The following is a 26,178-nucleotide window of genomic DNA, read 5'->3' as shown; positions in this document are numbered from 1 at the left end:
ACTACTTTTTTTTTCAGATCCAGCGTTCTTTGGGAGCTCTGAAGCTAGGCGGATACGGCACCTGGTGTCAAAGCAGTCCCTGATGAGGGAGAATGGCTTTCCAGGGTTCACTGTTACCTTTTAGGCTTTCAAAGAGTCGCCACTCCCCCCCAACTCCTTCCCGCCGACACAGTATGGTCTGGATAACAAACAGCCAGTCTCCCCTCATGCCCCCATTCTCCTGCAAACGCCTCGGTGCGCTTCAGGTTCATTGAGTAAACGACGGGGAGGCGCCGCACAGCGCCGGACGGCCATCACACAGCCCCGGCGCAGGCGCAGCAGCGGTACCCAGGCAAGATGGCGGAGGAGGAGTGAGTGTGGCGTGGCGGGTATCCGCCGCCATCCTCTCGGATTGCGCGGTGGCAGCGTCGGGGGTTGCGGCGGTGTAGCTGCGGCGGTGTTGGATGTGACCGGCTTCTCCTTCCCCTTCCCCGCAGGCCGAGGAGGCGGATCCCGCTGGTGCCGGAGAACTTGCTGAAGAAGAGGAAGGCCTACCAGGCCATCAAGGCCACCCAGGCCAAGCAGGCGCTCCTCAACAAGCGCAAGGTAGGGGCTCGCCGGAGGAATGCGGGGCGGCGGTCCCCGGCCCGGCGGTGCAGCCGGGAGCAGACGGCGTGGAGGAGCTGGCGGCCGGCGGCGGGAGCCTGGTTGTAAGGAATTGCAGTACAAAGCGGATCTGCAGCGCTGCTGCAGCCGTCTGTCCACGTCTTTCGGAGGAGGAAATTGTGATTCCTTGCAGGCGTACAAACGGTCTGAGTGATGAGCCTTCTCTACGAGGGGAATGCCCGAGCCCTGCGGGTGGGCAAAAACTAGGTGCTGACGCTGTATTGATAGCATGATGATCCTTTGGGTTATCTCTTGAGGGGAAGCATAAGTCCATTTCTTAAGTGGTTGAGCATTTTCTCCGTGTGTCTCTGAAGCCTGTAAAGAGGATAAAACGTCTTGTATTACTGAAACACGAGTTTAATGAAGACTGAGTTGTTTCTCAGATTAGTGATTACCAGGGTGATTGTGTGTACAGACACACGTAATAAAATGTAATACTTCTGAGTTATTTTGTTGCCATGGATTAACACTGTCTGAAACTAGTTCACCTTTGCACCATAAACCTTGATGGAGAAGGTGTTCTTTTCTGGAGCACGTTTAGAGTTAGCTGTCATGAGCTAGGTAAATCTGTTAGAGCATAGGTCATCATGAAGCCTTTTTCTGCATGCGGGGTGGCAAGTGTTCCTAATACAGAGACTCCTTGCACACAGCATGTGGCTTCCAGGCTAGCAGAACACAGCAAACCTTTACGAATTGCTGAGAAATGTGCTGCTGTATCTCAGATAATATAGCGGGTGCCTGTCTTGGAAGTGGTTCAAAGCTTTCCCACTGACTCTGTTCTGTGGATTTGATGCAGTTATGTGCAAAGTTCCAGCCATTTTTGGTAAATACTGCATTTGTGTTTTTAAATATCTCAGTGGCTTGCTGTATTTCTAAGGTGGAAATGGAGGCATAAGTAGTAATGTTAAATAGCTACATGTAAGATTCTCATTAGAAAAATTACCTTAGTGATGAGATTTTGAATAGGGCTTCTTGTTTTGAAAATTCAGAATCATTTTATAGGTGAAATAGAAGACACATAACATCAGATCCCTTAATTTAAAATAGCATAATAATTTAGACAGTAGTGCATGTAACATATTAGGAGTTGAATATGCAAGGTAGTTATCATATGATTTAGGTGGATGTACTTGTTCCTGAGCTAAGGATAGGCATTTAAACATCTTTAAAAAACAAAAAAGCTCTAAATTTTCCCATAATTCTGAATTAATTTTTTTTTAAGTGCTCTGGATGTTCTGTATTTAAGTTAGTGATACTTAATAGTTATTTGAATACTTGGATGTTGTTTGTTTTGTTGCATGTTTGCCTTAATAGAAGAGGACTTTAAAGCTGGTTTTATTCTGTGGGATGGTAATTTTGAGTCACACCAGGGTATTGCTGTAGTATCTGTTCTGCAGACACATATGTTGTTTCTGGCTCTCTCAGTGATTGAGCTGTGTATGCAGTTCTGAAGATCTGTCTTGTCTGTGGCTGCAGATGCTTCCATTTGATTTCTCCTATGCCTAGAAGTATTCTAGGTCTTGTTCTGGTTTTTCTAGTGTATTTTTTTTCTTGAGGGGAAAAACTGTCAGTTCACTGTTCATGAATTCTAGCTAGCTACTTGTAAATTTGTATGTTGTTCCTCAGTTCTGTCTCTTTTGGCCTTAGATTACCAATTTTATTTTCTTCTTACTTTTCTCCAGAACTGGAAGAGTATAGTTCATCAAGTTCTGAATTTCACTTGGCCTTTGGAGATGCAAACCCCTGAAACTGCTGGGAAAGGTGGTGACCTTTTATCCTTTTGCCTTTAGCACCAGAAGGGAAAACAGCTCCAGTTTAAACGCCTGGAGGCTTTTGTTCGAGATTCATGGCGCAAACACCGAGATGACACCCGGCTGAGGCGCATGGAACAGAGACCTCCGCAGATGGCTGTACCTCAGGAGCACAAACTAGCCTTTGTTGTGCGGATTGCAGAGTAAGAAACTTGTGTTACTCCTTACCTTTATTACTGCTACGTATCATGTCTAAGCAATGGAAGCATGATCAGCCTAGACATATCTCCTTGCAGGTAATCTGAGGCCCTTTGTTGCTTTATTAGAGAAACCTGTATAAATAGCATTTGTTTTCTGACTCAGTATTAAGGGGGTGAGCAAAAGAGTAAGAAGAGTGATAGAGTTGCTGCGGCTCAGAAAAACTTTTACTGGAATATTTGTTAAACTGACTCCGTTATTGCTGAAGATGCTGCGGATTGTGGAACCGTATGTCGCATGGGGGTAAGTACCAGTCCTGTGACTTGGTAATAGTTTGCATGTAAAGGTCATAGCTTTTTGATTCTCTGCTTGGTATCACAAATCCATAGCTGGCTTTTTGAGTAATGGCCCAGACTTCATCAGCTTTGTACCTAAAACTCACTATTATCCCTTTTCTCATTGTTCTAAATAGAACTTAGCCACTTTCCCACCAGAGAAGTAGGACAGGCTTTCCCTGTGTCTCATGTCTCTTTGTTAAAAGATCTGATTTTTAATTTTGTACAGGCACCCTAACCTGAAATCCATACGAGAGCTCATCCTGAAACGGGGCCAAGCCAAGATTAAGAAAAAGAGGATGCCTCTGACAGACAATATGCTGATAGAGGAACATTTAGGTGAGGAGGAGAATGAAGAAATGAATTGAGGAGAGAGGAGGATGTTATGACTTTGCAATGTGACCTAAGAGGGAGGGAGAAAAAACTTGCAATACCTGTATACGGAGGAATGGCAATTCTTCTGTAATGTGAGGAGAGATAATACAGTTGGCATCTTGTGTACATCTTGGCAGGGGGGGAGGGAGCAGGCAGTTTTTTGTTATTTTACTGATTTCTGGTTGATTGCGTGTTAATTTTTGTTCCTGCAGGGGACTGTGGTATTATTTGCCTGGAAGACCTTATTCATGAGATCCATTCAGCTGGGAAGCATTTCAAGAAAGTCACAAATTTTCTGTGGCCATTCCATCTGTCAGTGGCTCGCCATGCTTCACGTAACAAAGTAGGTTTCCTCAAGGAAATGGGTAAGCCTGGCTGCAGAGGCGAAGCAATCAACCAGCTTATACGTCAGCTGAACTAGTCAGGTGAAGAATGCCTGTTGTGTAACTTCTAAATCTTATCCTTTATTGAGTTTCCTAAGAATAACTGCCACAGGACATGAGGGGGGCTTCTTTTTGCTTCACTCTACAGAAGTGATGTGTATGGTAGGGAAAATAATGGAGACTGTGGGTCCCATTAGGTGTCAGCAAATCTGTTGGATTACCTCCATAAGGATCTGGCTCCTGGGAGACTGCATTCATGGGACTTCTTTTTTTTCTTTGCTGTTCTGCAGGGTCTTTGTGAAAACTTAAGGATTTGGACCCTGTTCCTTCTCACATGCAGTTTTCATGGACGTTTTCTCTGTCCAATGATATGCTCTAGTTCTTGACTGTATATGTTTTTATGTATTTTTCTCTATAAAGAAAAAATATACAGATGGTTATGGAGATGAGACTTCAGGCTGGTCCTTCTTAAAGCAAATAAATTGTGCTTGGTACAAGGAAAGTGACTTGAACTCCCTGAAGCAATCTGACTTCTGCATCTCTGCAAAACAATTTTTTTTAGTATTCATTACTGCTGCCTCTATACCTGTCACTTCCTGATCTCATATCTGGTATAAAGCAGTGGTTGTCAGTTCCTGATTTAAATGTGGCACATTTGATTTCCACTCACACTTTCCATCCTGTACTCCCCAGTGAAAACACTTGAAGCTTCATGCCTTGAAGTGCACTTCCTTAAGGCTAAAGGGGTGGTGCAGTCATCTCTTTAACACAAATTGCTGACAGGCAGAAGGAAACAGGTGTTCCTCTGTTGCTGCAGTGCAAGCCCTAGCAGTGAACGATGTAATGTGTTTGAAGTACCTAGATTGTTTTAAAAAGCAATGATTTTCATGCTAGTGATTTACAGAAGGCTGTATTTTCACTTGTGCTAGGTTCACACTGCTGGAGAGTGCTATTTCCTGATAAAGAGCCAGAAACTTTGTAATAGAGTGATAGAGTACATGTTTAAACGTGTGGGGTTTTTTTTAATAAACTTTTAAAAATACAGTTACAGCAGGAAGAATTGTGTGTATATGACTCTAGAAGAGTGGAAAGAGGTAAATACTCTGCATGAGCAGAGATTGGTGAAGGACATGAACAAAAACACTGAAGAGCCTGGACATTTGGTTTTAAATCTCTAGTTTCTTCAAGTGTAAAAATGAACGAAGAACACAGGAGGAGTGCTGTTTTAACAAATATGGAACCACTGTGCTGAATCATTAGGTCACTGTGACTGTACTGTTCCTTGATGACGTTATGTGGGGGCAAACAGTTAATCCATGAATGAATTTCAGAGTGACTCCACAACATTCATTTTGAGACTGAAAGGAAACAGTTACAATGCCTTTAGGGTATTAGTTTTACAGTAGTTGTAAACTTAATGTAGCATTCATAAAACCATCTAAAGGATGAAGTACTGCAGACTGAATTAGAGAACACTATACAGTTTCAAGCTTTATTTTATAGAACAAGAATTACAGACATAGAGAATGCTTGACAGACATGAGAAGCATACACATACTTAGTAAAACACCATCCCCCAATCTCAAGCCCAACAGTCATCAATATACAAGGCTTCATCTGTAAGTTTTTCCTGATAAACAAGCTGCTTTCATTGGTAAAGAGGTACAAGTCACTTTGGAATTGTTCTGCCAATTCGTTTTGGGATTGTTTCTGGTAATAAAACAGCCCAGACTTTTACACAAAAAACTGGTGTGTCAGGAGTGAGGTTTTCTGAGAGTAAATTTAAGCCTGCTAATAGATTGCAATTTATAAAAAAACAACACTGAAGTGGCAGGATCTGAGGACAACTCTAGCAGTTAATCTCAGATTCAGGCAGTTTTTCTATTAATGTGCTTGTTTAACACACTAGTAATTTAGCTCATATGTTTAATAAGAGTCGAAATATCATAATGAATACCTTATTTAGATGTTTAGAAACAATGTCAGCTTGGTCTAGTGTTAACCCACATCATCACAAACACATTGCCTTTTTTCTGTATCAGCAAAAACAACAGTAATGATGTGTTCATGAATTAGCTGTCCTAGGAACAGAAACTGTACAAGGTAACAGGGTATGTACAACCCTGTGCCCCATGTCTTACGGGAAGGAATCTTTTTTGTAAGCCACTGTGCTGTTCACTTTGTGGATTGTAGTAGTGAAGGAACGAAGACGAACCTCTTCTGAATTGGCTATGAATTGTGGTCCTGACTCTTCCCACTTTTCGGGCACTGCCAAATCTTTATCTGTATATATCAGCAAGTCAAAGGCACCTGTAAATAAGTGGGAACAAATTAACTCTCATGCATAAGAAGATGGAACATCTAGAGTTGAGACGTGTACCAAGGTTTGCAGAAATTACACTGATACTAATTCTGGGAAAAGGAATAGTTGAAACATGAAAAATTAAGTCCTGGTTATATTCGTATGTAGCCATTTTAGTTTTCTCAAGTGTGATGCAAGGTTTTGTTTTTTTTTAAATGTTAAAATGTTGTGGAGCACTTCATATGAATTCAAGAGTTACTTAAACAAGCGTGTCCACAGCTAGCCACAAAATAATTATTTATGAAAGCTTACATTCCTCAGAGTACATATACTAGTTTAACTTAGTTAAGCTACTCTTGAGTTCTGTCCTCGTCTCAGTCTAACAAAATGTGGTCCCAGAAATGTGGTGGTATATGACATGTAATATCTAAAAAGCCTCAAAGTTAGCAGAAAATATTTTCTAAAGTAGGAAGGTTGAGGTTTCTAAAAGAAGTAACCGATTTCTTTAGTGAAGTCAATACTCACAAGCAGCTTCCAACAGTGGCAGAAAAGTTACTGTGGCAGTGATTTGTCTGATAACAGATCGAATTTCATCCTGAATAACTTTCTGAGATTTTTCTCGCAGTTCACTGGAAAAATAGGAAAACTCTGCTAAGAAAGAAAGTTTCTACCATCCTGACAGTTTTCTTCAAATATAATTCTCCTAGTTCAGCCCTGTTGGTCTGTTTGTTACAGAATTTTTATAGTAGTGACTAAGGCCTAGGATAAGTAGGCTTAGAAAAGTTAAGTGATGGTTTACTGTTGTGAAGCTTAACAGTATTTGTAAGGAACTGTGACATTTATTCTCAGTCCAGAATGGATAAAAACATTTTGATGTAACAACAGCAAAGTAGTAGTACTTAAGGGCATATATACCCGGTACAGGATTTTATATACTTTGTTGAAGATTAAAAATCAAGTTCTGATCTGATGCTTTACAGAAGAAAAAAAAAAAAAAAATCACATGTGAGAATTATGTTTGCTTCATGTAGTTTACACTTTATAAGGTGTGATCATAAGGATGAGCAGTAAGAAGTAAGGAAGGCTTTGTAAGGTTTGAAGACACACCTCCCATGCTCAGTGAGCAATAGCTATCTCAAGTGCTCTGAGCCAGAGCAGCACAGATGCACATGGCATGTATCATCTTATATCTGCATAGCTACTAGATATAGGGAAGAGCAGATAGAGGAACACCATTACTCACTTATCATCTTTTGCAGTTTTGTCACACTCGATATCAAACTGCCACCTCTCCAGAACCTCATTGTTTTCAATACTCGAGATCACCACCACCAGGCGCTGCACAATGCACTTGTACAACCACTCTGAAAGAACATACAGCAGTTACTTGCAGCGTGCAAAAGATGAGAAGCACTGGCTGAAACACGTAAGAAGGGCAGAGCAGCCTTCCGCCAGCAGTACTAGCTTGGCAGCCTGAAGAACCCCCCTCAGCTCCCCGGCCCGGCCGAAGCCTCCGGCACCTTTCATCTGCTCCACCACGTTGTTAAGGTAGTTCTTCAGCTCGGGGTCGGTGGTGATGAGGAGAGTGAGCCCATACTTCTGGACGCGGGTGAAAGTCTCGGGGGGGTAGATGCCCCGCTGATAAAGGATGCTGTTGATTCCATAGGCTGCAACAAGGAGAAGGAGAAGGTAAAGGGTGTGTGTGCGAGGCAGCCACAGTCCCCCTTCCCTGCCGGAAGCCATGTCACCCCACAAGAGGCTTATTTGCCGCGTCCATTCTTTTTCCCAGACTGGTCCTGGAGCCCCCTTCCAGTCCCTTCTGGCAGCCCCTTACAGAAAAACTCGGCGACGATCTCGGCGCTGCCCCGCAAGGTGATGCCCTGCTGGTCCCGACCCACTTGCTTAGCCATGGCAGCTGAGCGGATGCTGCTTCCCCGCCGTGCCGTTCAAACCGCGCCGCGCCCCGCCCCACCCCGCCTCTTTCCGGCTTCTCAGGCGGCCTAAGCGCACGCGCAAACCCGCACCTCCCTCCTCCCAGCTTGCGCACGGCCGTTGGGGAGCGGGCTCTTAAGGCTTGGGCGCATGCGCGGATGGTGCTATGAGCGAGAGCGGCGCGAGGCGGCGTGAAGGGACGTGAGGGAAAGTTCTTAAACGTTTTGGGGTGTGGGGCTGTGGCGCTGTGGCGCTGTTGGGCGCTGTTTCGGCAGCGATCTGTTAGGGAAATAAGGGTCTTCTGGTGTTAAACTTTGCATCAGGTCGTGGTGTTGTTGTGTAGAGCTGCGTTCGTCCCTGTGAAGGCACTTCGGAACTTAAAAAATGGTACTCCCAGGTACAAATGAAATTAAGCGAGTACCTCTTTTAAGGGTGATTTTTGGTAGCACTCAGTGTGTAAACTGGGCAGTAGCTATCGAAAATAGAAGTGCTCTGTTCTGCGAATGCTGTCAAAAGGCAGGCAGAAAGAACCTCGGAAAGCCGGATGGAACACACTTTTCCTTCCCTTAAATCTGTAGGTTAGCAGGTAACATGAAAAGAAAGGGTTTAAGAGGCATTTGGAAATGCAGGGAACCCACAAGCTCATTACTCAGTGCACATCCGACCTTGTGGTGAGGCTGCCACAGGGCCGTTGCTGGTTGTTAAAAGCACCTCAATCGTGTTATTACAGGGACAGCAAGGAAGACACTGCAGCTAGCCTTAACTATCACACGGAGGAGACTGTCGGAGGTTAGCAGGTAAGAGACAGAGTAAAACAGCAAGTACATGTGAAATGTTGAAATATTTAAATAGAATCACGAAGAGGGGAAGCTGTAATGTGCTGGGATACTAAGTATGTATCAATCAATAGGCAAATAAGTGAAAAATGAATGGATTTGTTGGGAAGGGAAGAGCTGCAAATGAAATCCTTCAGTGAATACAATTTTCTGAAGGTTCTGGAATGAGTAGACATTATCATCTGCGACATATCTGTATTAGATGGCCTTATTGACCTCAAAGCAAAGGCATCAGAACAGGCTTCAAATGAAAATGACATTCAAAACTGATACTTAAGCCTAGGATAAAAACTGCATGGTCATTACATAGTTCAGTAGACCAGCTGCTAAAGACTGAGTCAGTGCCACAGTTGTTTATTTTGTCATAATAAATGGTAAAAACAAACCAAAAAGGTTTTTTTTTTTTTTGTCTCTAAGAGGAATTACAGTTTGTTTCAGTGTTCGCTGTGCTGTTATTAAAACCAGTAGTATATCCTGAAATCATGCTGAAGTCTGAATAATTTAGTTTGGTAACCTAGAGGACCTTTATCCTGGGTCTTGATCATTAGTGGTTGTGTTATATGTTAGTCTTCTGAATAAAATATTTTGATTGTTGTATTTCAAAGCCTTATGGTAGTAAAAGCATTTTTCATCTGAGTCCCAGCTTTTAGAAGCTAGATATAGCTGTATCAGCTGTTTTGCTTCAGACCTTATGTACTAGCATACTACTCTTCATCTGTTCCAAAATGGTCTCATCCTTCCACCCCCGCTTTTTTTTTCTTTTTTTTTTTTCCCCCACACTTGAATTTTCATTCATTTTGCTTCCTCTTGAGTGTTTTGGAGAGTGCTCATTTTTGATTAATTATCGCACATTTCTCATCTAGCTGTTTTACTGTTAAAACCAAATGGAAGAAAAAAGTCAAAATACTTCTTGATTTACTAGATGTATTTTGCCACATCTCAGTGTAGATGGCTTAAAGATCTGTTGTTGATGTGACTGTGTAAGGAAGTCTTACTTTGGCCAACAGAGTCTTAGTGCTTCTCTTTTTCTGGTAGATCTCAAGCTCTTCTGAGTAATTTCTTTCTACATTTTAGGAGGCGACTCTGTGCCTTTAAGCCCATAGAAGTAGCTAGCCCTTTTGCCTTCTTCCCTATTTTCTGTGCATCACTTTAATTCTCCTTACTCTGTAAGAATGCTGTCTATCCCTGTTCTTGCCAGCACTCAAAAATCAGAGTGGGTGTTGAGTTCATTCTTTTTTCTGCAGGTTGGATGCTCTGCTCCCTTGCTTCCTCAGCCCAGCTTGTGAAGTTTGTAGGTCATATACTGGGTGCCGCAGTTGTCAGTTTGCAGAACTGCCATGATTTTTTTGTCAAACATATTTTTCTCTATTAGCTGTTTAGGTTCGGTGCTATACAGGTTTTGACATTTGGGTGGTTTGCAGGAAAAGCTTTACCTGAGCATAGGGTAGGCCACCAGCACAGCCAAGTACCATCACTGTTCCTTTATGTTGATTCGGAGAAAACTCCAGGAACAAACTCACCAACAGAGTTTCAAGTTGACAAGCAGGTATTCTTTATTGCGGCGCCGGGAGACGCGGGGGATAGCTCCTCCTAACGTGTGTCCCCGAATTGCTATACAGGTCATCCTTATATGGTTACTGAGCATATTACATCATTTTCCAAAAGGTTTCTGGCATGCATACAAAAATGTGGTGGTCTTTAAGGGTCCTTTACTTTTCCCAACAAGCTTAATTAACATTACAGGCATAGCATCATCCTGGCCTTCTACTTATCAGTTAGTTTAACTGCTCTCATCCTGGACATCTGCTAGTCTGGGATACTCCCCATCCCAGGTCCTGTCCTTCTATTCTGCTTTTCTCACACCTTTTGTATTGAGGTCCTGAAAGTATGTCAACTACCTCCAAGCACTGCAGGTATTTTCCATTACAAAGCCATCAAACTTAACATTACTTAGAACTGATTACATTTTGTACTTTTGTGCCTCCTTGTCTCAATGTAAGAGTTATTTTTAAATCTTCCAAGTCTTTAAATCACTTACCTATCTTTAAACCACTTTGCTGTGCATGAGCTTCTTTACTGCCTTCCACTGCATCTTCACAGCTCTCATCCAAACATTCTTTTGGTGATTTATTATTATCTGGAATTAATTCTAGAATGAATGTAAAATACTGCACTTTTTGGTAGGCATTGTATTACAAAACTAATTTCTTTGTCGTTGTTGTTGTTGTTCAAATTTGTTTCCAACAGTCAGTAGTATTGAAGTTTGCAGGGTAGGTACAGGTACTTTGTGTCAACTGTCAAAATAACTATAACATTTCAAGTTGGCTGGTGCTATTTTTTAAAACATGAGCCATGGAATATTATTACAAATAGCATACTGAATTCTTTCACCAACAGCAGCTTTTGAGCGGTGCAACTAGGAAGGCTTGTCTTGAATTTTAAGTCTTAATTCAAAGAATTTTTTTTTTAAGTAAGTGTGGGCTAATAAGCTGCACTATAACTTCTAATACGATGAGTAGACTTCGCAAAGCGACCTGACGTATTTCTAAAGTGTATGTATGAAAAAAGGTTTAGCAAGGTATTTGTGATGGTTTTACCTCTAAACTACCGGGAGATGGCACCAAACACGTTATCTGTACCCTTTCAGTCTGGTCTTGAACTAGAGTGAATTCATTTTACTGTTGCATGCTTTAGTTTAGACAAATTTATTTAGATGCATTTATTTTTGCTAGTTCTAAAAGCATTGTTCTAGAATGAAGGAAATAACGTGATGCCAGGTTTTGATGTTTACCTTGGTAAACATTTAATGCAACCTTGCCGTTGCACTAAAGACAATTTAACTGTTGAACACTTATTTTTCATACGTGTTCATTTTCAAATGAAGACAGCAATCCTATTTCAGAATCAGAAAGAGCAGATACTGATGAGTTTTTCAAGCCTTGAGAACTGTGTAGGGCTGGATGATGTCATGTTACAGTGTTAACAGCTAAGAATCCAGCTCTTTATGACTTAATCTCCAATCTGAAGGATGATAATTTTAAAAGACAAATATTAACCCAGTTCATTAACTCCTGTCACAGCTGAAGTTTTTCTGTTAATAAGTTAATGGAAAACTTAGGAGTTCTCACATAGTTTAGACTTACTAAGCCAGTATACCACCCTTTAGCTTTAAATTCAGAATGGGTTTTCTAAAGAACAGTTGAACAGATTTATCAGTGGAGACTTAGACTGTCAACAGGTCATCAGGTACTGGGAAGCAAAAGGGTCCAGAAGATTGATAGCATAGTAAATATATTTAGATAAGGATTATTGATTGTTGCACAATCACAACGTGTTAGATGACAATTGTTATTTCATGATTGCTTTCTAATCATGTCAGTTCTGATATATAACCATGATGGACTTGTTCAGTTAATTGTGTTGCAAGGAATACAGTACAGCTTACATAATGCCTAAGACGTATAATGGCTGAAGAGGTAAATATATTGTGACAAGTATATTATTAGCATTAGAAATATTTTAAGCAAAATATGAAGAATTCCTTAATTTCATCTTGAAAATTAGAGTGTTTATAAATATTTCTCAACAGTTAGTTCACCAGGCAAGTTAGGTGCCCTGTTGTCAGAATGATACTCATTACTGAAAGCAGGCATGCCAAATATTCAGATTCTTTCTCCCAAGTATTGGACAGCTTAAAATGGTGAAGGATGACTTTGTAAATAAGGTATCTATTCCCATATGGAAGAAGGAATTCTTCAAAGAACGCAATTTATTTCAAGAAAAACATCCTTTTTCATGTGTTTTGAGAGATTTGTGCATGCCTTTCTTCAAAAAAAAAGGAAGACCGAATGGCCACCAATGTGTCATGACAATTTGATGAGCTAAAATATTGTATGAGGCACCCAGGCCACCTCAGGACTATGCCATGAGCCATTCCTCCCCTCTCCTCTGCACTACCTGCACTTCTCACTACACACTGCTGCTTTAGGAAGTCCAGTCCTGTAGCATAGAGACAAATGCCTGACTTCTGAACTTTCTGTGATGTCTTCATCAGAACTCCTCTGCTCTACTGGTTAACAGCAGAAGAAACATGCACAGTCTAGGAGTAGCATGCATTGTTAAAAATTGAGAGCTTTAAAGCAATTAAGATGCCTGCACAAGAACAGCATTGAGCTAGGCATGGGATGTATCGGGTACAAAACCAAGCTTATAGAATTCCACTATAAATGTAAAGAAGCTCCTCTCAATCCGTCATATAGATCACATGTAAGGTGAAAAGTCCTACTTAATTATTTTTTATATCACTCATCAAATAAGTACCTAAGTGTTTCTTAGAGTTTAGTAATTGTTTCAGCCACATAAGAAACCAGGGAAAACTATTTTGTGTTCCATTGGCCTTTAAAAAATCGCTTATGGGCAGACAGTAGGAACATCTGCAAAATAGCTAGGAAAACAAGTGAAGAAAGGATTTGTTAGTACAATTTAAATAAAATCCCTTTATTTTCTGTGTCATTATTGAGCCCAGAAGGACTGCTTGTTGTGTTAGGCAGCACTGGCTGTTTTTTTTTAGGAGAAAAATTAGAGAAGAGCAGAACAATACTTGAAAGCTCATGCCAGTTATCTGTATCTCCTGCACGATGGATGGCCTCATCCAAAACTCATGATCTGATGTTGCTTGGTGCATAAAAATGTAAACCAGATGGCTTGGTAATTGGAATAGCAGCTTGATGCTAATTATTCCTTACAGTCTCCCTTTCTTGAAATCTGATTTGAGGGAAAACACGGCTTTATTGCTCAAGCTAAGCTACTCCTTGGTTGTAATCTGTCAGCTGGTGGACAGGTAGACCAGGAATAGATAATTAAAGGTTAATGGCACTCTTGCCACCAAGGAAAATTCACTGAGCTAAATAAAGCACATCTTTGATCTGATTATGTTCATTTAAGCCTTTGAAGATGTTAGTGAAGAAGTCCATAGACTTACATGTAATGAAGCAGCAACCTAAGCAATTATCTACCATTGTCTGAGAAAATAAAAGAAAAATATAATAAATATAGACTCATAGAATGGTTAGGGTTGGAAAGGACCCTAAGATCATCTAGTTCCAACCCCCTGGCATGGGCAGGGATGCCTCGCACTAGCCCATGTTGTTGGACGGACCAGGGTTCTGTCCAATGTGGCCTTGAACACTGCCAGGGATAGACCATTTACCACTGCTTTGGGCAACCTGTTCCAGTGCTTCTTCACCCTCCCAGTAAAGAACTTCTTCCTCATGTCTAACCTGAACTTCCCTTGTTTAGGTTTAAACCCATCACCTCTTGTCCTATTACTATAATTGCTGATGAAGCGTCCTTCTCCATCATCCTTGTAGGCCCCCCTTCATATACTATAAGGCTGCTATGAGGTCTACACACACCTTCTGTTCTCCAGGCTGAACAGCCTCAACTTGCTCAGCCTGACTTTGTACAGGAGGTGGTCCAGCCCCTTATAATTCCGGTGGCCTCCTCTGGATCTGCTCCAGCAGCTCCATGTCCTTCTTAGTTTAAGGTCAGCAGAACTGCACGCAGTACTCCAAGTGGGGTCTCACGAGAACAGAGTGTAGATAGGTACTTTTTGTTAAATGCAGCATTACTGCAGTTTTTGCAGAAATGCAATATAATCCATTAAAACAGGAGAGAAAGGTGGAGAGAAAGACCTGCTGCATGGGAAGAAGTCACTGGGTGGTAACTGATTACATGGTTACTTTGAGGGATCCTGTCATTGGCTTGCTGTGCATTTTGCTTAAGCTACATGTTGGCCCAGGGTTTCTTTTTTTTGTTACAAGCTTGCTGCAGGCACCATGCAGGGTGACTGTGAGATGTTTTGCAAGGTGATCCTGTTTCTTGTGGCTACTGGACTTGGGAGTTGGCCCTGTTTCATTTCCATCCTTGCTTGCCAGGGACTTTGTATTAAATTGGGCTAATCAGCTTGGATCTAAGTTTCCAACAAAGGATTTGTAAGTCCTTCAGCTTAGGTACATTGTATTTCTGCAACTTCTACCTTGGAGATGGCTTGCTCACTGGCATCCTTTTATTTTAAAGAACAGGGAGCTTTTACTTTTCTTTTTCTAGAGATGTGATGGTGATGATGCCCACACTCACTTATTTAATACTGTGATATGAGAACAGTCATCTAGCATTGAAAAAATTGAGGTTCAGTAACTTCTGCGTCCAGAAGACACCCAAAACCTTTTCTCCCATGCCCAGAGAAGTCTTCTACTCATCAAGCTTTAGGCTAATTTGGCTGGGCAACATTCTTTAGCCCATCTGTTGAAACTGTGCCACAGAACAAAAAGGAATTGAAAATGCATTTGAAGACAGAAGGGAAAGGAAGAGTTTGAGTTAATGGTCAGATCAGAGTGTCCCAGAATTACAGTCCAGCTGTCAAATTATTTTGTGTTTCACATACTTTATTTTCTGTATAATTTCACTTTGCATAAACTTTTCGGTAGTGGTAAAATTTAAACTTACTGAGATCTCCTGCTCTGAATTAAACTTGTAATAGAAAAGTCCTTTTAATACTTCTTTTTAATGAGTGATGCATTTGTTTATATGACCTTTTCATTGTAAGCAATGTCAAAACCCCCACAAAACAATATTTGTGGGAAACAATAATAGAGACATGCTCCCCTAGTGATCACAGTAAACTGCAGGCGTACCTGTCCCCTGTTGTTATTACCTAAATAATCTTGTAAAATGCTGCAGGATGATTCATCGTAACTGCTTGCTGCCTGTGCTAATTTGCCAGGTAAAATGCCCTGCAACTTTCTGTGTTCACTTCAACATGCCCAGAGTTGCGTGTAGCTCTTTTCCACTGAACAGCAAGACCAGATTGCTGAACTCTGCCAAAAGTTTTATCTCACTGTGAATGGCTGTCTCCAATTACTGCCACACATGCGTTTTGCATTATACCAGTGATACTTAGATTTAATCTCTGTAGCAGCCTTAACCTTGCTCTGTCCTTAGGCACATTTTGGCCAACCAGGTTGCACATGAATTTAGAAGTGGTAGTAATCTGTGCTGACCTGCAGGCTTTTACACATTACCCTGGCTGATTTTGCATTACATTTACCAAGAAAATGGCACTGTTATTTATAAAGAGGGGAAAAAGAATCTGCCAAAGTTCTCTGCAGACAGTAGAGGACATGTACATGATTACTCCCTCTCCAGTGACAGCTGTGCTGATATGTTGTGGAAAATATATATAAAAAAAAAAAACACAAAAACACCAAAACAAAAAACCACTGATAGTAACAAAACTGGACCTACATTAAATCAAAAACTTGGAGGAAAGTATCAGTATCAGACATGTTACACAGATATTCTCCAACATTACAGAATCACAGAATCCTAAGGGTTGGAAGGGACCTCAAATATCATCTAGTCCAACCCTCCTGCAAGAGCAGGGTAACCTAGAGTACATCACACAGGAACTTATCCAGGCGGGCCTTGAATATCTCCAACGCAGGAAACTCCACAACCCCCCTGGGCAACCTGTTCCAGTGATCTGTCACTCTCACAGTAAAGAAATTTTTCCTGATGTTCACATGGAACCTCCTATGCTCCAGTTTACACCCCTTGTCCTATCACTGGACATCACTGAAAAAAACCTAGCTCCATCATCCTGACACTCACCCTTTACATATTTGTAAACATTGATGAGGTCACCCCTCAGTCTCCTCTTCTCCAAGCTAAAGAGTCCCAGCTCCCTCAGCCTCTCCTCTTAAAAGAGATGTTCCATTCCCTTAATCATCTTTGTAGCTCTGCGCTGGACTCTTTCAAGCAATTCCCTGTCCTTCTTGAACTGTGGGGCCCAAAACTGGACACAATATTCCAGATGTGGCCTCACCAAGGCAGAGTAGAGGGGGAGGAGAACCTCTCTTGACCTACTAACCACACCCTTTCTAATGCACCCTAGGATGCCATTGGCCTTCTTGGCCACAAGGGCACATTGCTGGCTCATGGTCATCCTCCTATCCACCAGGACCCCCAGGTCCCTTTCCCCCTTCACTACTGTCCAGCAGGTCAGCCCCCAACCTGTACTGGTACTTGGGGTTGTTCTTCCCCAGATGCAAGACTCTACACTTGTTGAATTTCATCAAGTTCCTCTCCACCCAACTCTCCAGCCTGTCCAGGTCTCGCTGAATGGCAACACAGCCCTCTGGTGTGTCAGCCACTCCTCCCAGTTTAGTATCATCAGCAAACTTGCTGAGGGTACATTCAGTTCCCTCATCCAGATCGTTGATGAAAATATTAAACAACACTGGTCCCAGCACCGACCCCTGAGAGACTCCACTAGTCACAGACCTCCAGCTAGATTCTGCCCCATTGACCACAACTCTCTGCCTTCTTCCTTCCAACCGGTTCTTGATCCACCTCACTACCTGATCATCAAGCCCACACTTCCTTAGCTTATCTATGAGGACGCTGTGGGAGACAGTATCAAATGCCTTACTGAAATCAAGAAAAAACACATCTACCGCACTACCGTCATCCATCCACCTAGTTACTTGCTCATAGAAGGCTATAAGGTTGGTCAAACATGACATCCCCTTGGTAAAGCCATGTTGGCTGCTCTTAATGACCCCCTCATCCTTGATATGTCTAGAGAAACATTAAACAGGATGCTGTAGAGTCAAAGGACATGCCTAACTGTGTAAGCATTGTAAACAGCTTTGTATAACACTTTAAAACATGAAGTTAACAAAAATAGTTTGGCAGAGATGACCTCTATATGGATGCATTCTTAGGAGTAAGCAAGAACTAGAGCTCAGGAAGGACAGGATTTACTTTCATGTTTTCATTTGCCCATGACTTGCTGTGTCATGTTGCCTCTTTTTTACCCCTGATTCCATTCTTCAATTTCACATACTTCAAGATGAGGTTGCAGTAGTCATGGTACTATAGATAATGTAGATTTGTAAACGATTCCATGATGTTTGTATGGGCACCACTCATCAGCCATCTCTGCTTGAGAGAGTTGTTCTGATATGTGTTGTTAGTATAAACTGAACTTTACAGCTGCTGGGGATAGCCTGAACTGGAAAATGATTTGGTCTAAACTTGTATAGAAACATCACAAATGAGAGACTCCTGGCTGCACAGTATTTTGAGACTTACTGAAAATGTAGGCAAACAATTTAGAGGGCCCCATTTCCTGAGATGATTAATTAAGATGGTGAATCATCCTTATTAAGGATTCACCTTATTAAGGTGAATCATCCTTATTAAGGATGATTTAGCCAACTTTCGGTATATTAAAAGCTCATAAAAATCATCTGTACCTATTTACAGAGTAGCTCAAGTCAGAGCTGTTGTGACAAGGGAATAGCTTGTGTTTGTGTGCAGATGACAGAGCAGACCTTCTGAGAAGGTATTGACACACTTCTCAAATTTAAAATTCAATTCTTGGGATTTTAGAAGCATTTTGGAAAACTTAAGTTCTAATTCACAAACAGCTCCTGACCCATGTAGTAGTGAATAATGACCAAAAGTTATAAGCTACCGTGTATTGGTCTGAAAAAAAATACTGACTTATCTACTGTGAATTCAGCTTTTCTTTACGCAGAGTATTTCTGTTGTGTTAAATGACTCTTGGTGTTCCTTAAAACAGGCAGTATCAGTCTCCACTCAACCCTGTCATGACCTTTTTTTAACCCCCTTTCTTTTTCTTGTTCTTTCTCATTGAGTGGAGGAGAAGGACATGGTCTGCGAATGTGGCATTAGAACTGCATGTCTCTCTTATTTCCTCTTGAGATTTGTAGTGTGAAATTGCCAGTATCTCTAATGGCATTAAGGTGAGATTTTATAGATCTAGTCTTTTCTTGTGTTGGGTAAAAGTGCTGCTACTTACTTATATGCTTGAGAATGTATTTTCTTGTATTTGGTTTATTGTATTATTAAGTGGAAAACTAGAAACCATGCTTATGTTGGAAGAGGGCTGCCTTCTATAACTGGACTCTGTTTTGTGAAGCAAAATAATTGCTCCTAGAAAAACATACTCCTTCCCCATCAATCCTCCATTCTATTTGACACACTGGCTGTTCATTCTCTGTGAATCTAAAAATAATTTTTAGTGATTTATGGGCTACTTTTGGTAATATTTCAGTGATTCTGTTAGAAGTTTTTCCTCCGTGCCCAGTTTTTGTGTTTTAAAAAAGCAAACTGTCAATTAAACTAAAACCAGGTCTAAATCATGTATATAGTGAAATTGGCAACAGCTTGCTGTCAGAATTTATAAATCATCTGAATCTGTCTATATCTGAGGAAAGTGAAAAATAAAGTTTTGAATAATGTGAGGAACCAGGGAAGGTGTAAATTTACATGGTGTGTGGCAGTGAAATATTCACAAGTAAGTCAAGTTTCAGATATTCCTCATTTGTATTTACTGTGTTTTATGCTTTTGTATTACTCTATCTCAAACATGGTTTTATATATGTATACTTGCTCTTGTGGATTTGGTTTTCTTTTCTGTAATTATTTTTTTCAGGTAATAGAAGTGAAAAGCTGATACATGCAATTCAACATGTAATGATTCATAACACATGTTATTTCTAGCACTTTGAAGGAGATACAGAACCACAGAATGGTTGAGTTTGTAAGGGAGGTCATCTTGTACAATCCCCTGCTTGGTTGGAGAGGTCATCTTGTCCAGCTCCTCTGCCCAAGCAGGATCACCTAGAGCAAATTTCCTAGGACTACGTCCAGATGACTTTTGAATATCTCCAAGTATAGAGATCTTCTCTGGGCTGAACAGTCCCAAGTCTTTCAGCCTTTCCTCATAAGAGGATTCAGTCCCTTCATAATCTCAGTGACCTTTCTCTGAACTCTTTCCAGTAGCTCCGTGTTTCTGTTGCTGGGGAGCTTGGAACTGGTCCCTGCACTCCAGGCGCAGCCTCATTAGTGCCAAGTAGAGGTAAAAGATCATCTCCCTCAGCTTGCTGTAACACTCCTAGTGCAGCCCGGGATACTGTTAGCCTTCTTTGTGTCAAGGACACATTGCTGCCTCATGTTCAACCTGGTGTCCAGATCATTTTGCAAGCTGCTTTCTAGCTAGATGGCCAACCCCACATCAAAATACCTTTAAGAATGATGCTTAGTAACTCATTTGTGCCCTATGGGAATGTTCAGCAAGGCAAGCTCAGTTAAACAATGAAACCAGTATAGTTACACCTTCTTTATATTCATGAAAATGGGAACAGGCTTTGGCACAATACCTATGAAGCCAGATGTCTCTCAGTAACTCACAAGAAGCAACAAGAATACAGGATATGTGTAACATGATACTTCTCTTACTTTTTAATGTTACCCACACTGGATGCCTCAGTAAATTTATTTATTTTTCATTAAATCATTCTGGTGCTCGTGTAAAAGTTTCTGTTTACAAATGATTGAAACAGCAGCTTTTTTTCAGTAATCAACCTTAGCACATAAGCCTGCTTTTTTACAGTGAATGCTATAAAAGCTGTATTCAGTATTTCCTGCAGATATTTTTCTTGTCCCTTTATGTTCATCTTATCTCAGTGCATTTTATCCTAGAGGGCTAGAGGGGATAGGCTCATTGGTAAATCTATTAAACTGTTAGTGCTGAAAGGCGGAACAAGAATAGAGGCATTCAGGTAGGAAGAGCCTCAAGCTTAGTTTTTAAAAGACCACAGTCTTTTGGGCTGTTTTTATTGAAGAAGGGGAAAAAAGGAGGTAAACCTTTACATTCAGCTTATTGTTCAGTGTTAAAATTAGTTAGAAGTCTTTGCTGCCCTTGCAGAGCCTATTACTGTCGTAGCATGGTACAAAGCCTCTGCTAAAGTGGGGTAAATGAAGGAGTCCAAGTGCAAGGTATCTGTAGTGCCAGGTAGTCCCAGCTCAGCACTACTCTTGTTCTGTGGAGTCCTACTTCCTGCCAGTGTTACTCTAGTCTTATTCTTAGCCCCATCCTAGATGCCCAAAGTATGCACAGCTTCTTTTCCCTGAATGTCAATAGCTGGTTTACAAACCAACAGATACTTGTCCTAAAACAGACATAGGGATCTGGTCTGGATCAAAGTGCTGTATTGTTTGGAAACTAGTTCTGTCATTTAGTTGGTGACTGCTATGTAATTTCTGCCCCTTCTAGTTCAGTTGTTGAGTTAATCTTCTGAATTATGTGTATTTGTCTTTGGAGGGAGGCTGTTGCTGGTCCTTTGCTGTGGGTGTGCTTCAGGAGGGCATTGTAACAAGGGTCTTTTTCACACATGTTATGAAGCAGTGTACTCCACAAAGGTGGTCTCCTTTCCCTGTGTGAATGATTTTTTTGTTAAATGTTAGCAAGTTCTGTAGTTATGTTGTGTCCATGTGTTCAGTATATCTTTCTTACGCTGTTTGTTTAATCCCCTGTGCCTTTGCAAGTTTTACACAAGGTATAAGTTTGCTTGAAGAAAATTGAATTTCAGCAAGTTGGGATTCTTTCACTGTTTACTCACTTTTAATGTCCATTTTGTTGTTTTGCTATGAGAAACTGAATTCTAATAGTAACCATATAAAACAAATCTGAATTACAATCAGTTGAATTCCTGTTAACTCTGACTGGCTTTTTTAACTCAGTATGAAAACCAGATTAAAGTACTCCTTTTGACAAAAAGGCTATCCCAGGGGACTCTTGATAGACCTCCCTGTTGAGCTTTCTTACAGATTCCTGCATTCAGAAATGTAGTAGATGATTGGTGTAAAGCCACACCATTTGTTGCTGTGATACTTCCCTTAAATGTGTTTTCATAACAATGCCACCAAATGAGTCATGCACTCAAGTCTAGAGTATAGTTTGGACCACAGGAGGAATACAGAATTAGTATTTCTGGTACAGTTCACAAGATACAGCAAACAGTCAAGAACATCTTCCCTTTCCAACCCTGATACTCAAGCCATTGTTTTTCCATTACTTACTGTACCTCAGTCATGCAGCTGGTACCAGTGAAATCTTCTGCATGTTATTTGTGTTCTCTTATTTGGCGTGAAACAAAGCAGAAACGTGCAGATGATACTGCTCAGCACTTCTTTACAAACAGATTGTTTGCATCATTTCTTTTTCAGTTTCAGTAATAGAGATAATTTTTAGTTGGATGCATCTTAACTCTCTTGAATCTGCGTCTGTTCACTTTTGTAGAGATGAATGTTTTGTTTCCCATGGAAGATTTTTCTATAAGTAAACACAATGTATTTGTTTACATGGGGGATAGACTATATGATTCTAATGCTTTTTGTATCTTAAGAAGACAAAAATGTCAGATTTTATGTATTTTCTTATGTATGTTTTTCTTCTGATTCCTTCTTTTTGTCCTGTGAAAGGCTGTGTTTCAGTAGAAAGCTATTTGAAAAATATAGGTAAAAGAAAATTGATCTTAAACTAATCCTTTGAGTCAATTAAATAATACTGATCTCAGTAGAACATCTATTAGTGTACATGTGATGTTACTACTGATACAGCATGAATTTATTACAGCCAGGGGTAGCCCAATAAATTCCAGATGAATTCACAATAGCTGGATTCTTAAAATGCTACCAGATTTACTTCAGGTTTTCTGTTTCCGTGTGTATGTAATTAATGCCAGAACACAGCACTGCTACCTGCTCCCGTTTGAAAAAAAAAATAAAAAGAGAATAATCATGTATGAAATCAAATTGGAAACTTGAAAAGGTGTACCTGACTCTTGGTGTTGTTAATCTCAAATAACAGTTTTGGAGTACCTGAAGACACTGATTTTACAGAATCAAAAGTCGTTATTTGTGTATCTCCTTCAGCACAAATCCAAACAGCCCAAATACTCCATAAACTATTTTACTGTAACTAGCCAGATTAGTAGCTTACTTGAAAAAATGATTCATATCATATTTAGAGATACTTATGTGTAAAAGTGGCTACAAAGTTATGCTTCAAGGATATCTGTGAAAATGTATTTTCAAAGATTTGTTTGTCAGACAAGCTAATCCCACATAGAAACCTAGCAGCTTCTCTTCATAATAGTGGCAAAATCCATTTGAATTGATACTTCTTGTAAAAAGATGCTGGAAACTTGCACAGTTTCACACTGTTGGTTGGTAAGTTAGTGGGTTTTTTTTTTTTTTTTTTTTTTTTTTGAGTGTCAGATGATTGGCTGAAGCTTTACCTAATGAAGTTCAGCATTTCATTTGGAATGTTGTTTCACACTGGAATCTTCTGTTATGTTTAGCCCTATGTAACATCACATATTTTTAATTACATTATTCCAGCTTGGTACTGGCAATTACCAGAATCAGACCCCCAACTTTGGCAAATGTATTTAGGTTTGAAGATTTCACTGGTCTCTTTTTTTCATCAGCCCTTACCATATATAATGTTTCCATAGCTTAATAGACCAAATGTGTTTTGTGCACACTTTGTTAGTAATAGGTGAAATTGTGTGTTGAAACAATAATACAAAGAGAAAAGATGATTATATTTGAAAATCTGTTAATCAGTAGAGGGTTTCTTTTGTATTAAGAACAAGTTGAAATTCTGCTATTGTGTATCTTAGTTACTTTATAACTAAATATTACAATGGTAGCTATAATGATAAGCAATTAACATAGCCATATATGGGGAAGGGTATATGGGTGGATCCAGGGGAGTATTGTGAAACTACCGAAGCAGAACTCACAAAGGTACCAGGAGTAGTCAAGTGAAAATAAGAGAATGCTGGCGTCCACATAATGACTGGGACATGTCCAAGGAACAGAAAAGTGAACAGGATGACCTGAGGAAGACTTCTTACTTCATCCGAGGAAGACTCCTTACTTCATCAGGACGACCACCAGAGGGGGGGCTGCGCAAGCGCAGAAGAGGCTGATGTCGTAATAGTCTGATATGGCAATCCTTGATGCATATGTATTAGTCAATGATGTAATCTGTGTTGAGTATGTATTAGTGACGACATTTTTAGCGTATAAATTGCGAGTGCAATGTAACGGGGTTGAAGCCAGATTTGGGTGTGTGCCCCTGGTTTCCCAGCGCTGCAATAAAGCACCTCATATAACCATTCCGGTGGTTATGTGTCAGTTCTTACGCTAACAACTTCATCCAAAAGCAGTGCACCAAGGACTCCAGTAACTGCTTAATGTATTAGTTACATGATGGTGTAAATCAAATCATGGACCCATGAGGCTGTTTCTTTTTTTATAATGTAGAGGACATGCACTATGAGACAAGGAGGCACAAAAGCACTAAATAGAATATAAACTTTTGTAAATAAGTGGAATCAGTTTTAAGTAACGTTAAGTTTGATGGGTAACAGTACCAATGGGAAATAACTGAGGTGCATGAAGATAAACCCTTGTAGTTGACATAGTTTTAGGTCCTTATGACCTTAGTACAAAAAGTGTAAGAAAAACAGGATAGAAAAACAGGACCTAGGGATGGGGAGTATCTGGGACTAGCAGATGTCCAGGATGGGCACAGTTAAACTAACTGATAAGTAGAAGAATGGGATTATTGCTGTGTCTGTAGTGTTAACAAACCCATTAAGCCGGTGGAAACATCTACTGGGGAGTATCTGGGACTAGCAGAAGTCCAGGATGGGAGCAGTTAAACTAACTGATAAGTAGAAGGACAGGATGATTGCTATGTCTGTAATGTTAATTAAGCTGATGTGAACATCTACTGGGAGTGCTTCAAAGGCTGCCAGAAGTGATGGAGATCGTTGGAAGAAGTAAAGGACCGTCAGAGACCACCACCACATTTTTGTATGCATGCAGGAAACTTTCTGGAAAATGATGTAATTCATATACAGCCTCATGAATATTCATATATGCCCAGTGACTATATAAAGGACAGCTTGTGTAACAATACGAGGACACTTGTTAAGAGGAGCTATCCCCTGTGACTGCCGGCGCCGCAATAAAGAGTACCTGCTTGTTAACTTTGTTGGCGAGTTTGTTCCTCGAGTTTTCTCCGAATCAACTGATAATGGAGAGTGCCAGAGCAAGTTAGGACAGTTTTTTTGTTGCTCTCTGTATATGTTAGGAGAAGGATACTTGTAATCTTAGTTGTGAAACTAGCCATTTTTTACTTCCAGCTCTCATTCCAATACTTCAGAGCGCTGTAGCACTAAAGTCAGATGTCTGTTCACAACAGTACTGTGTTTTCAAAGTATGCTTAAGTCTGACAGTGAGAAAAATTTACCAAGGTCCCCCCAGCTTTGAGATTCATAGTCTGATGACAGCTTAGGGAAGGAAATGACAAAGATGTATGTAAGTTATCAACAGATTGACAACAGTCCCTGTTATAAAAACCTAATATCTCCAATCTGTTTTAATTGATTTTTATTATAATTAATATCGAGAGGCAATAAACAAGCAGCGCTGGGTGCGCCAGGGAGCCTCTGCTCTGCCCGAGACGCATGAGGGGAACTTCTGGGGATAGTCTCTTATACTTTTCAATCTTGGGTTTCAGCCAATCCTGTTGTCTTCTTTTCCCAGGCTTCTTGGGTTTCAGCCAATCCTGTTGTCTTCTTTTCCCAGGCTTCTCCTCCTGTTGCTGGGGTCTTGTCTCCGGGTGAAGAAATATCTTAGGTTTACTAAACGTCTTGGTAATGCATTAACAGGAAGATGTCTATCACAAGTCTGACCGCCATCTTAGCCCCCATAAATTCCACTCCTTATACGTTTATTTGTGAGCACAGATTTCACAATGTTCTATAACAGGACATATCTCTAAGTTACCTACCCCACCCCCCCCCACCCCCCCCACCCCTTTTAAGAACATTCATGCAATTAAACAAAGAACAAAACATTTCCTTGCACAATATTGCGGTTGACCCAGGGGAATTATTCCCTTGTTTCTTCTTCCTCCTCACTGTGATATTGACAGGGACACATATCATACCCTTTACACAGAGCACAATGATCACAAGGGATTCCATCTCCACACAAAGTGAAATGATCACTAGGATCCCTGAGTTGCTGACACGAATCACTCTGATGTAGCTCACAGTCCCGCACTGCTGAATAAGAGCACATTTGCCACAAACATTTAACAGTTTGCAACTCACAAGTAGGGGAAGCACAACACACTTTTTCCTTACGCAACCATAGTGTGACAAGAAAGGGCACATCAAGGTATGTGAAATAGTGCTGACTGACAAAGATTTTGTATTAGCATTTGTATCTCTGGGAATTCCAAATGTGCATGAAAACAGAGGTCTTAGCTTTTCCTCCACTCTTGGTTAGATTCAACCACCTCCTGTGTGAAAGCTCAGGACAGAGCTGGGTGAGAGGCTGATACAGGGCTTTCAAACATAAAGAACATTGCACTAGGATGTGATGCTCACAGGCCCCTGTCTGTAACCATGGTGTTCTGTTACTTTCTCTCTTGAGAAAAAGGCAATGCATTGACAGGTT

The 26,178-nt window shown here is 40.7% G+C and overlaps 2 protein-coding genes across 2 annotated transcripts; one reads left to right on the top strand and one right to left on the bottom strand.

The window, feature by feature from the left end:
• The first annotated feature begins 289 nt into the window (after positions 1–289).
• Positions 290–4,840, top strand: RPL7L1 (ribosomal protein L7 like 1). Its single transcript, XM_061443709.1, has 7 exons — positions 290–350; positions 477–585; positions 2,436–2,599; positions 2,760–2,897; positions 3,159–3,268; positions 3,517–3,729; positions 3,978–4,840. The coding sequence occupies exons 1-6, from the start codon at positions 337–339 to the stop codon at positions 3,723–3,725; spliced, it is 744 nt and encodes a 247-aa protein (XP_061299693.1). The 5' UTR covers positions 290–336; the 3' UTR covers positions 3,726–3,729; positions 3,978–4,840.
• A 312-nt stretch (positions 4,841–5,152) lies between these two features.
• Positions 5,153–7,959, bottom strand: MAD2L1 (mitotic arrest deficient 2 like 1). The gene is made up of 5 exons (XM_061443701.1): positions 7,824–7,959; positions 7,510–7,656; positions 7,233–7,353; positions 6,515–6,618; positions 5,153–5,997 (listed from the first exon to the last, which is right to left on the bottom strand). The coding sequence occupies exons 1-5, from the start codon at positions 7,897–7,899 to the stop codon at positions 5,825–5,827; spliced, it is 621 nt and encodes a 206-aa protein (XP_061299685.1). The 5' UTR covers positions 7,900–7,959; the 3' UTR covers positions 5,153–5,824.
• Between the last annotated feature and the right edge of the window lie 18,219 nt (positions 7,960–26,178).

This window comes from Pezoporus flaviventris, unplaced genomic scaffold, assembly GCF_033815535.1.
Source record: "Pezoporus flaviventris isolate CSIRO_AGI_PZ_B2104156 unplaced genomic scaffold, CSIRO_AGI_Pfla_v1 ptg000002l, whole genome shotgun sequence".
In the NCBI taxonomy this organism is placed as follows: domain Eukaryota; kingdom Metazoa; phylum Chordata; class Aves; order Psittaciformes; family Psittacidae; genus Pezoporus; species Pezoporus flaviventris.
This window is presented reverse-complemented; position numbering and strand designations above follow the sequence as displayed.

Coding starts and splice junctions, on each gene's coding strand:
- MAD2L1 (XM_061443701.1), bottom strand. CDS start 7,899: ATGGCTAAGCAAGTGGGTCGGGACCAGCAGGGCATCACCTTGCGGGGC. Junction 7,657..7,823: donor GATCGTCGCCGAGTTTTTCT/GTAAGGGGCTGC, acceptor TCCTTGTTGCAG/CCTATGGAATCAACAGCATC. Junction 7,354..7,509: donor CGTGGTGGAGCAGATGAAAG/GTGCCGGAGGCT, acceptor ATGTTCTTTCAG/AGTGGTTGTACAAGTGCATT.
- RPL7L1 (XM_061443709.1), top strand. Junction 586..2,435: donor CGCTCCTCAACAAGCGCAAG/GTAGGGGCTCGC, acceptor TTTTGCCTTTAG/CACCAGAAGGGAAAACAGCT. Junction 2,600..2,759: donor TTTGTTGTGCGGATTGCAGA/GTAAGAAACTTG, acceptor TTTCTGACTCAG/TATTAAGGGGGTGAGCAAAA.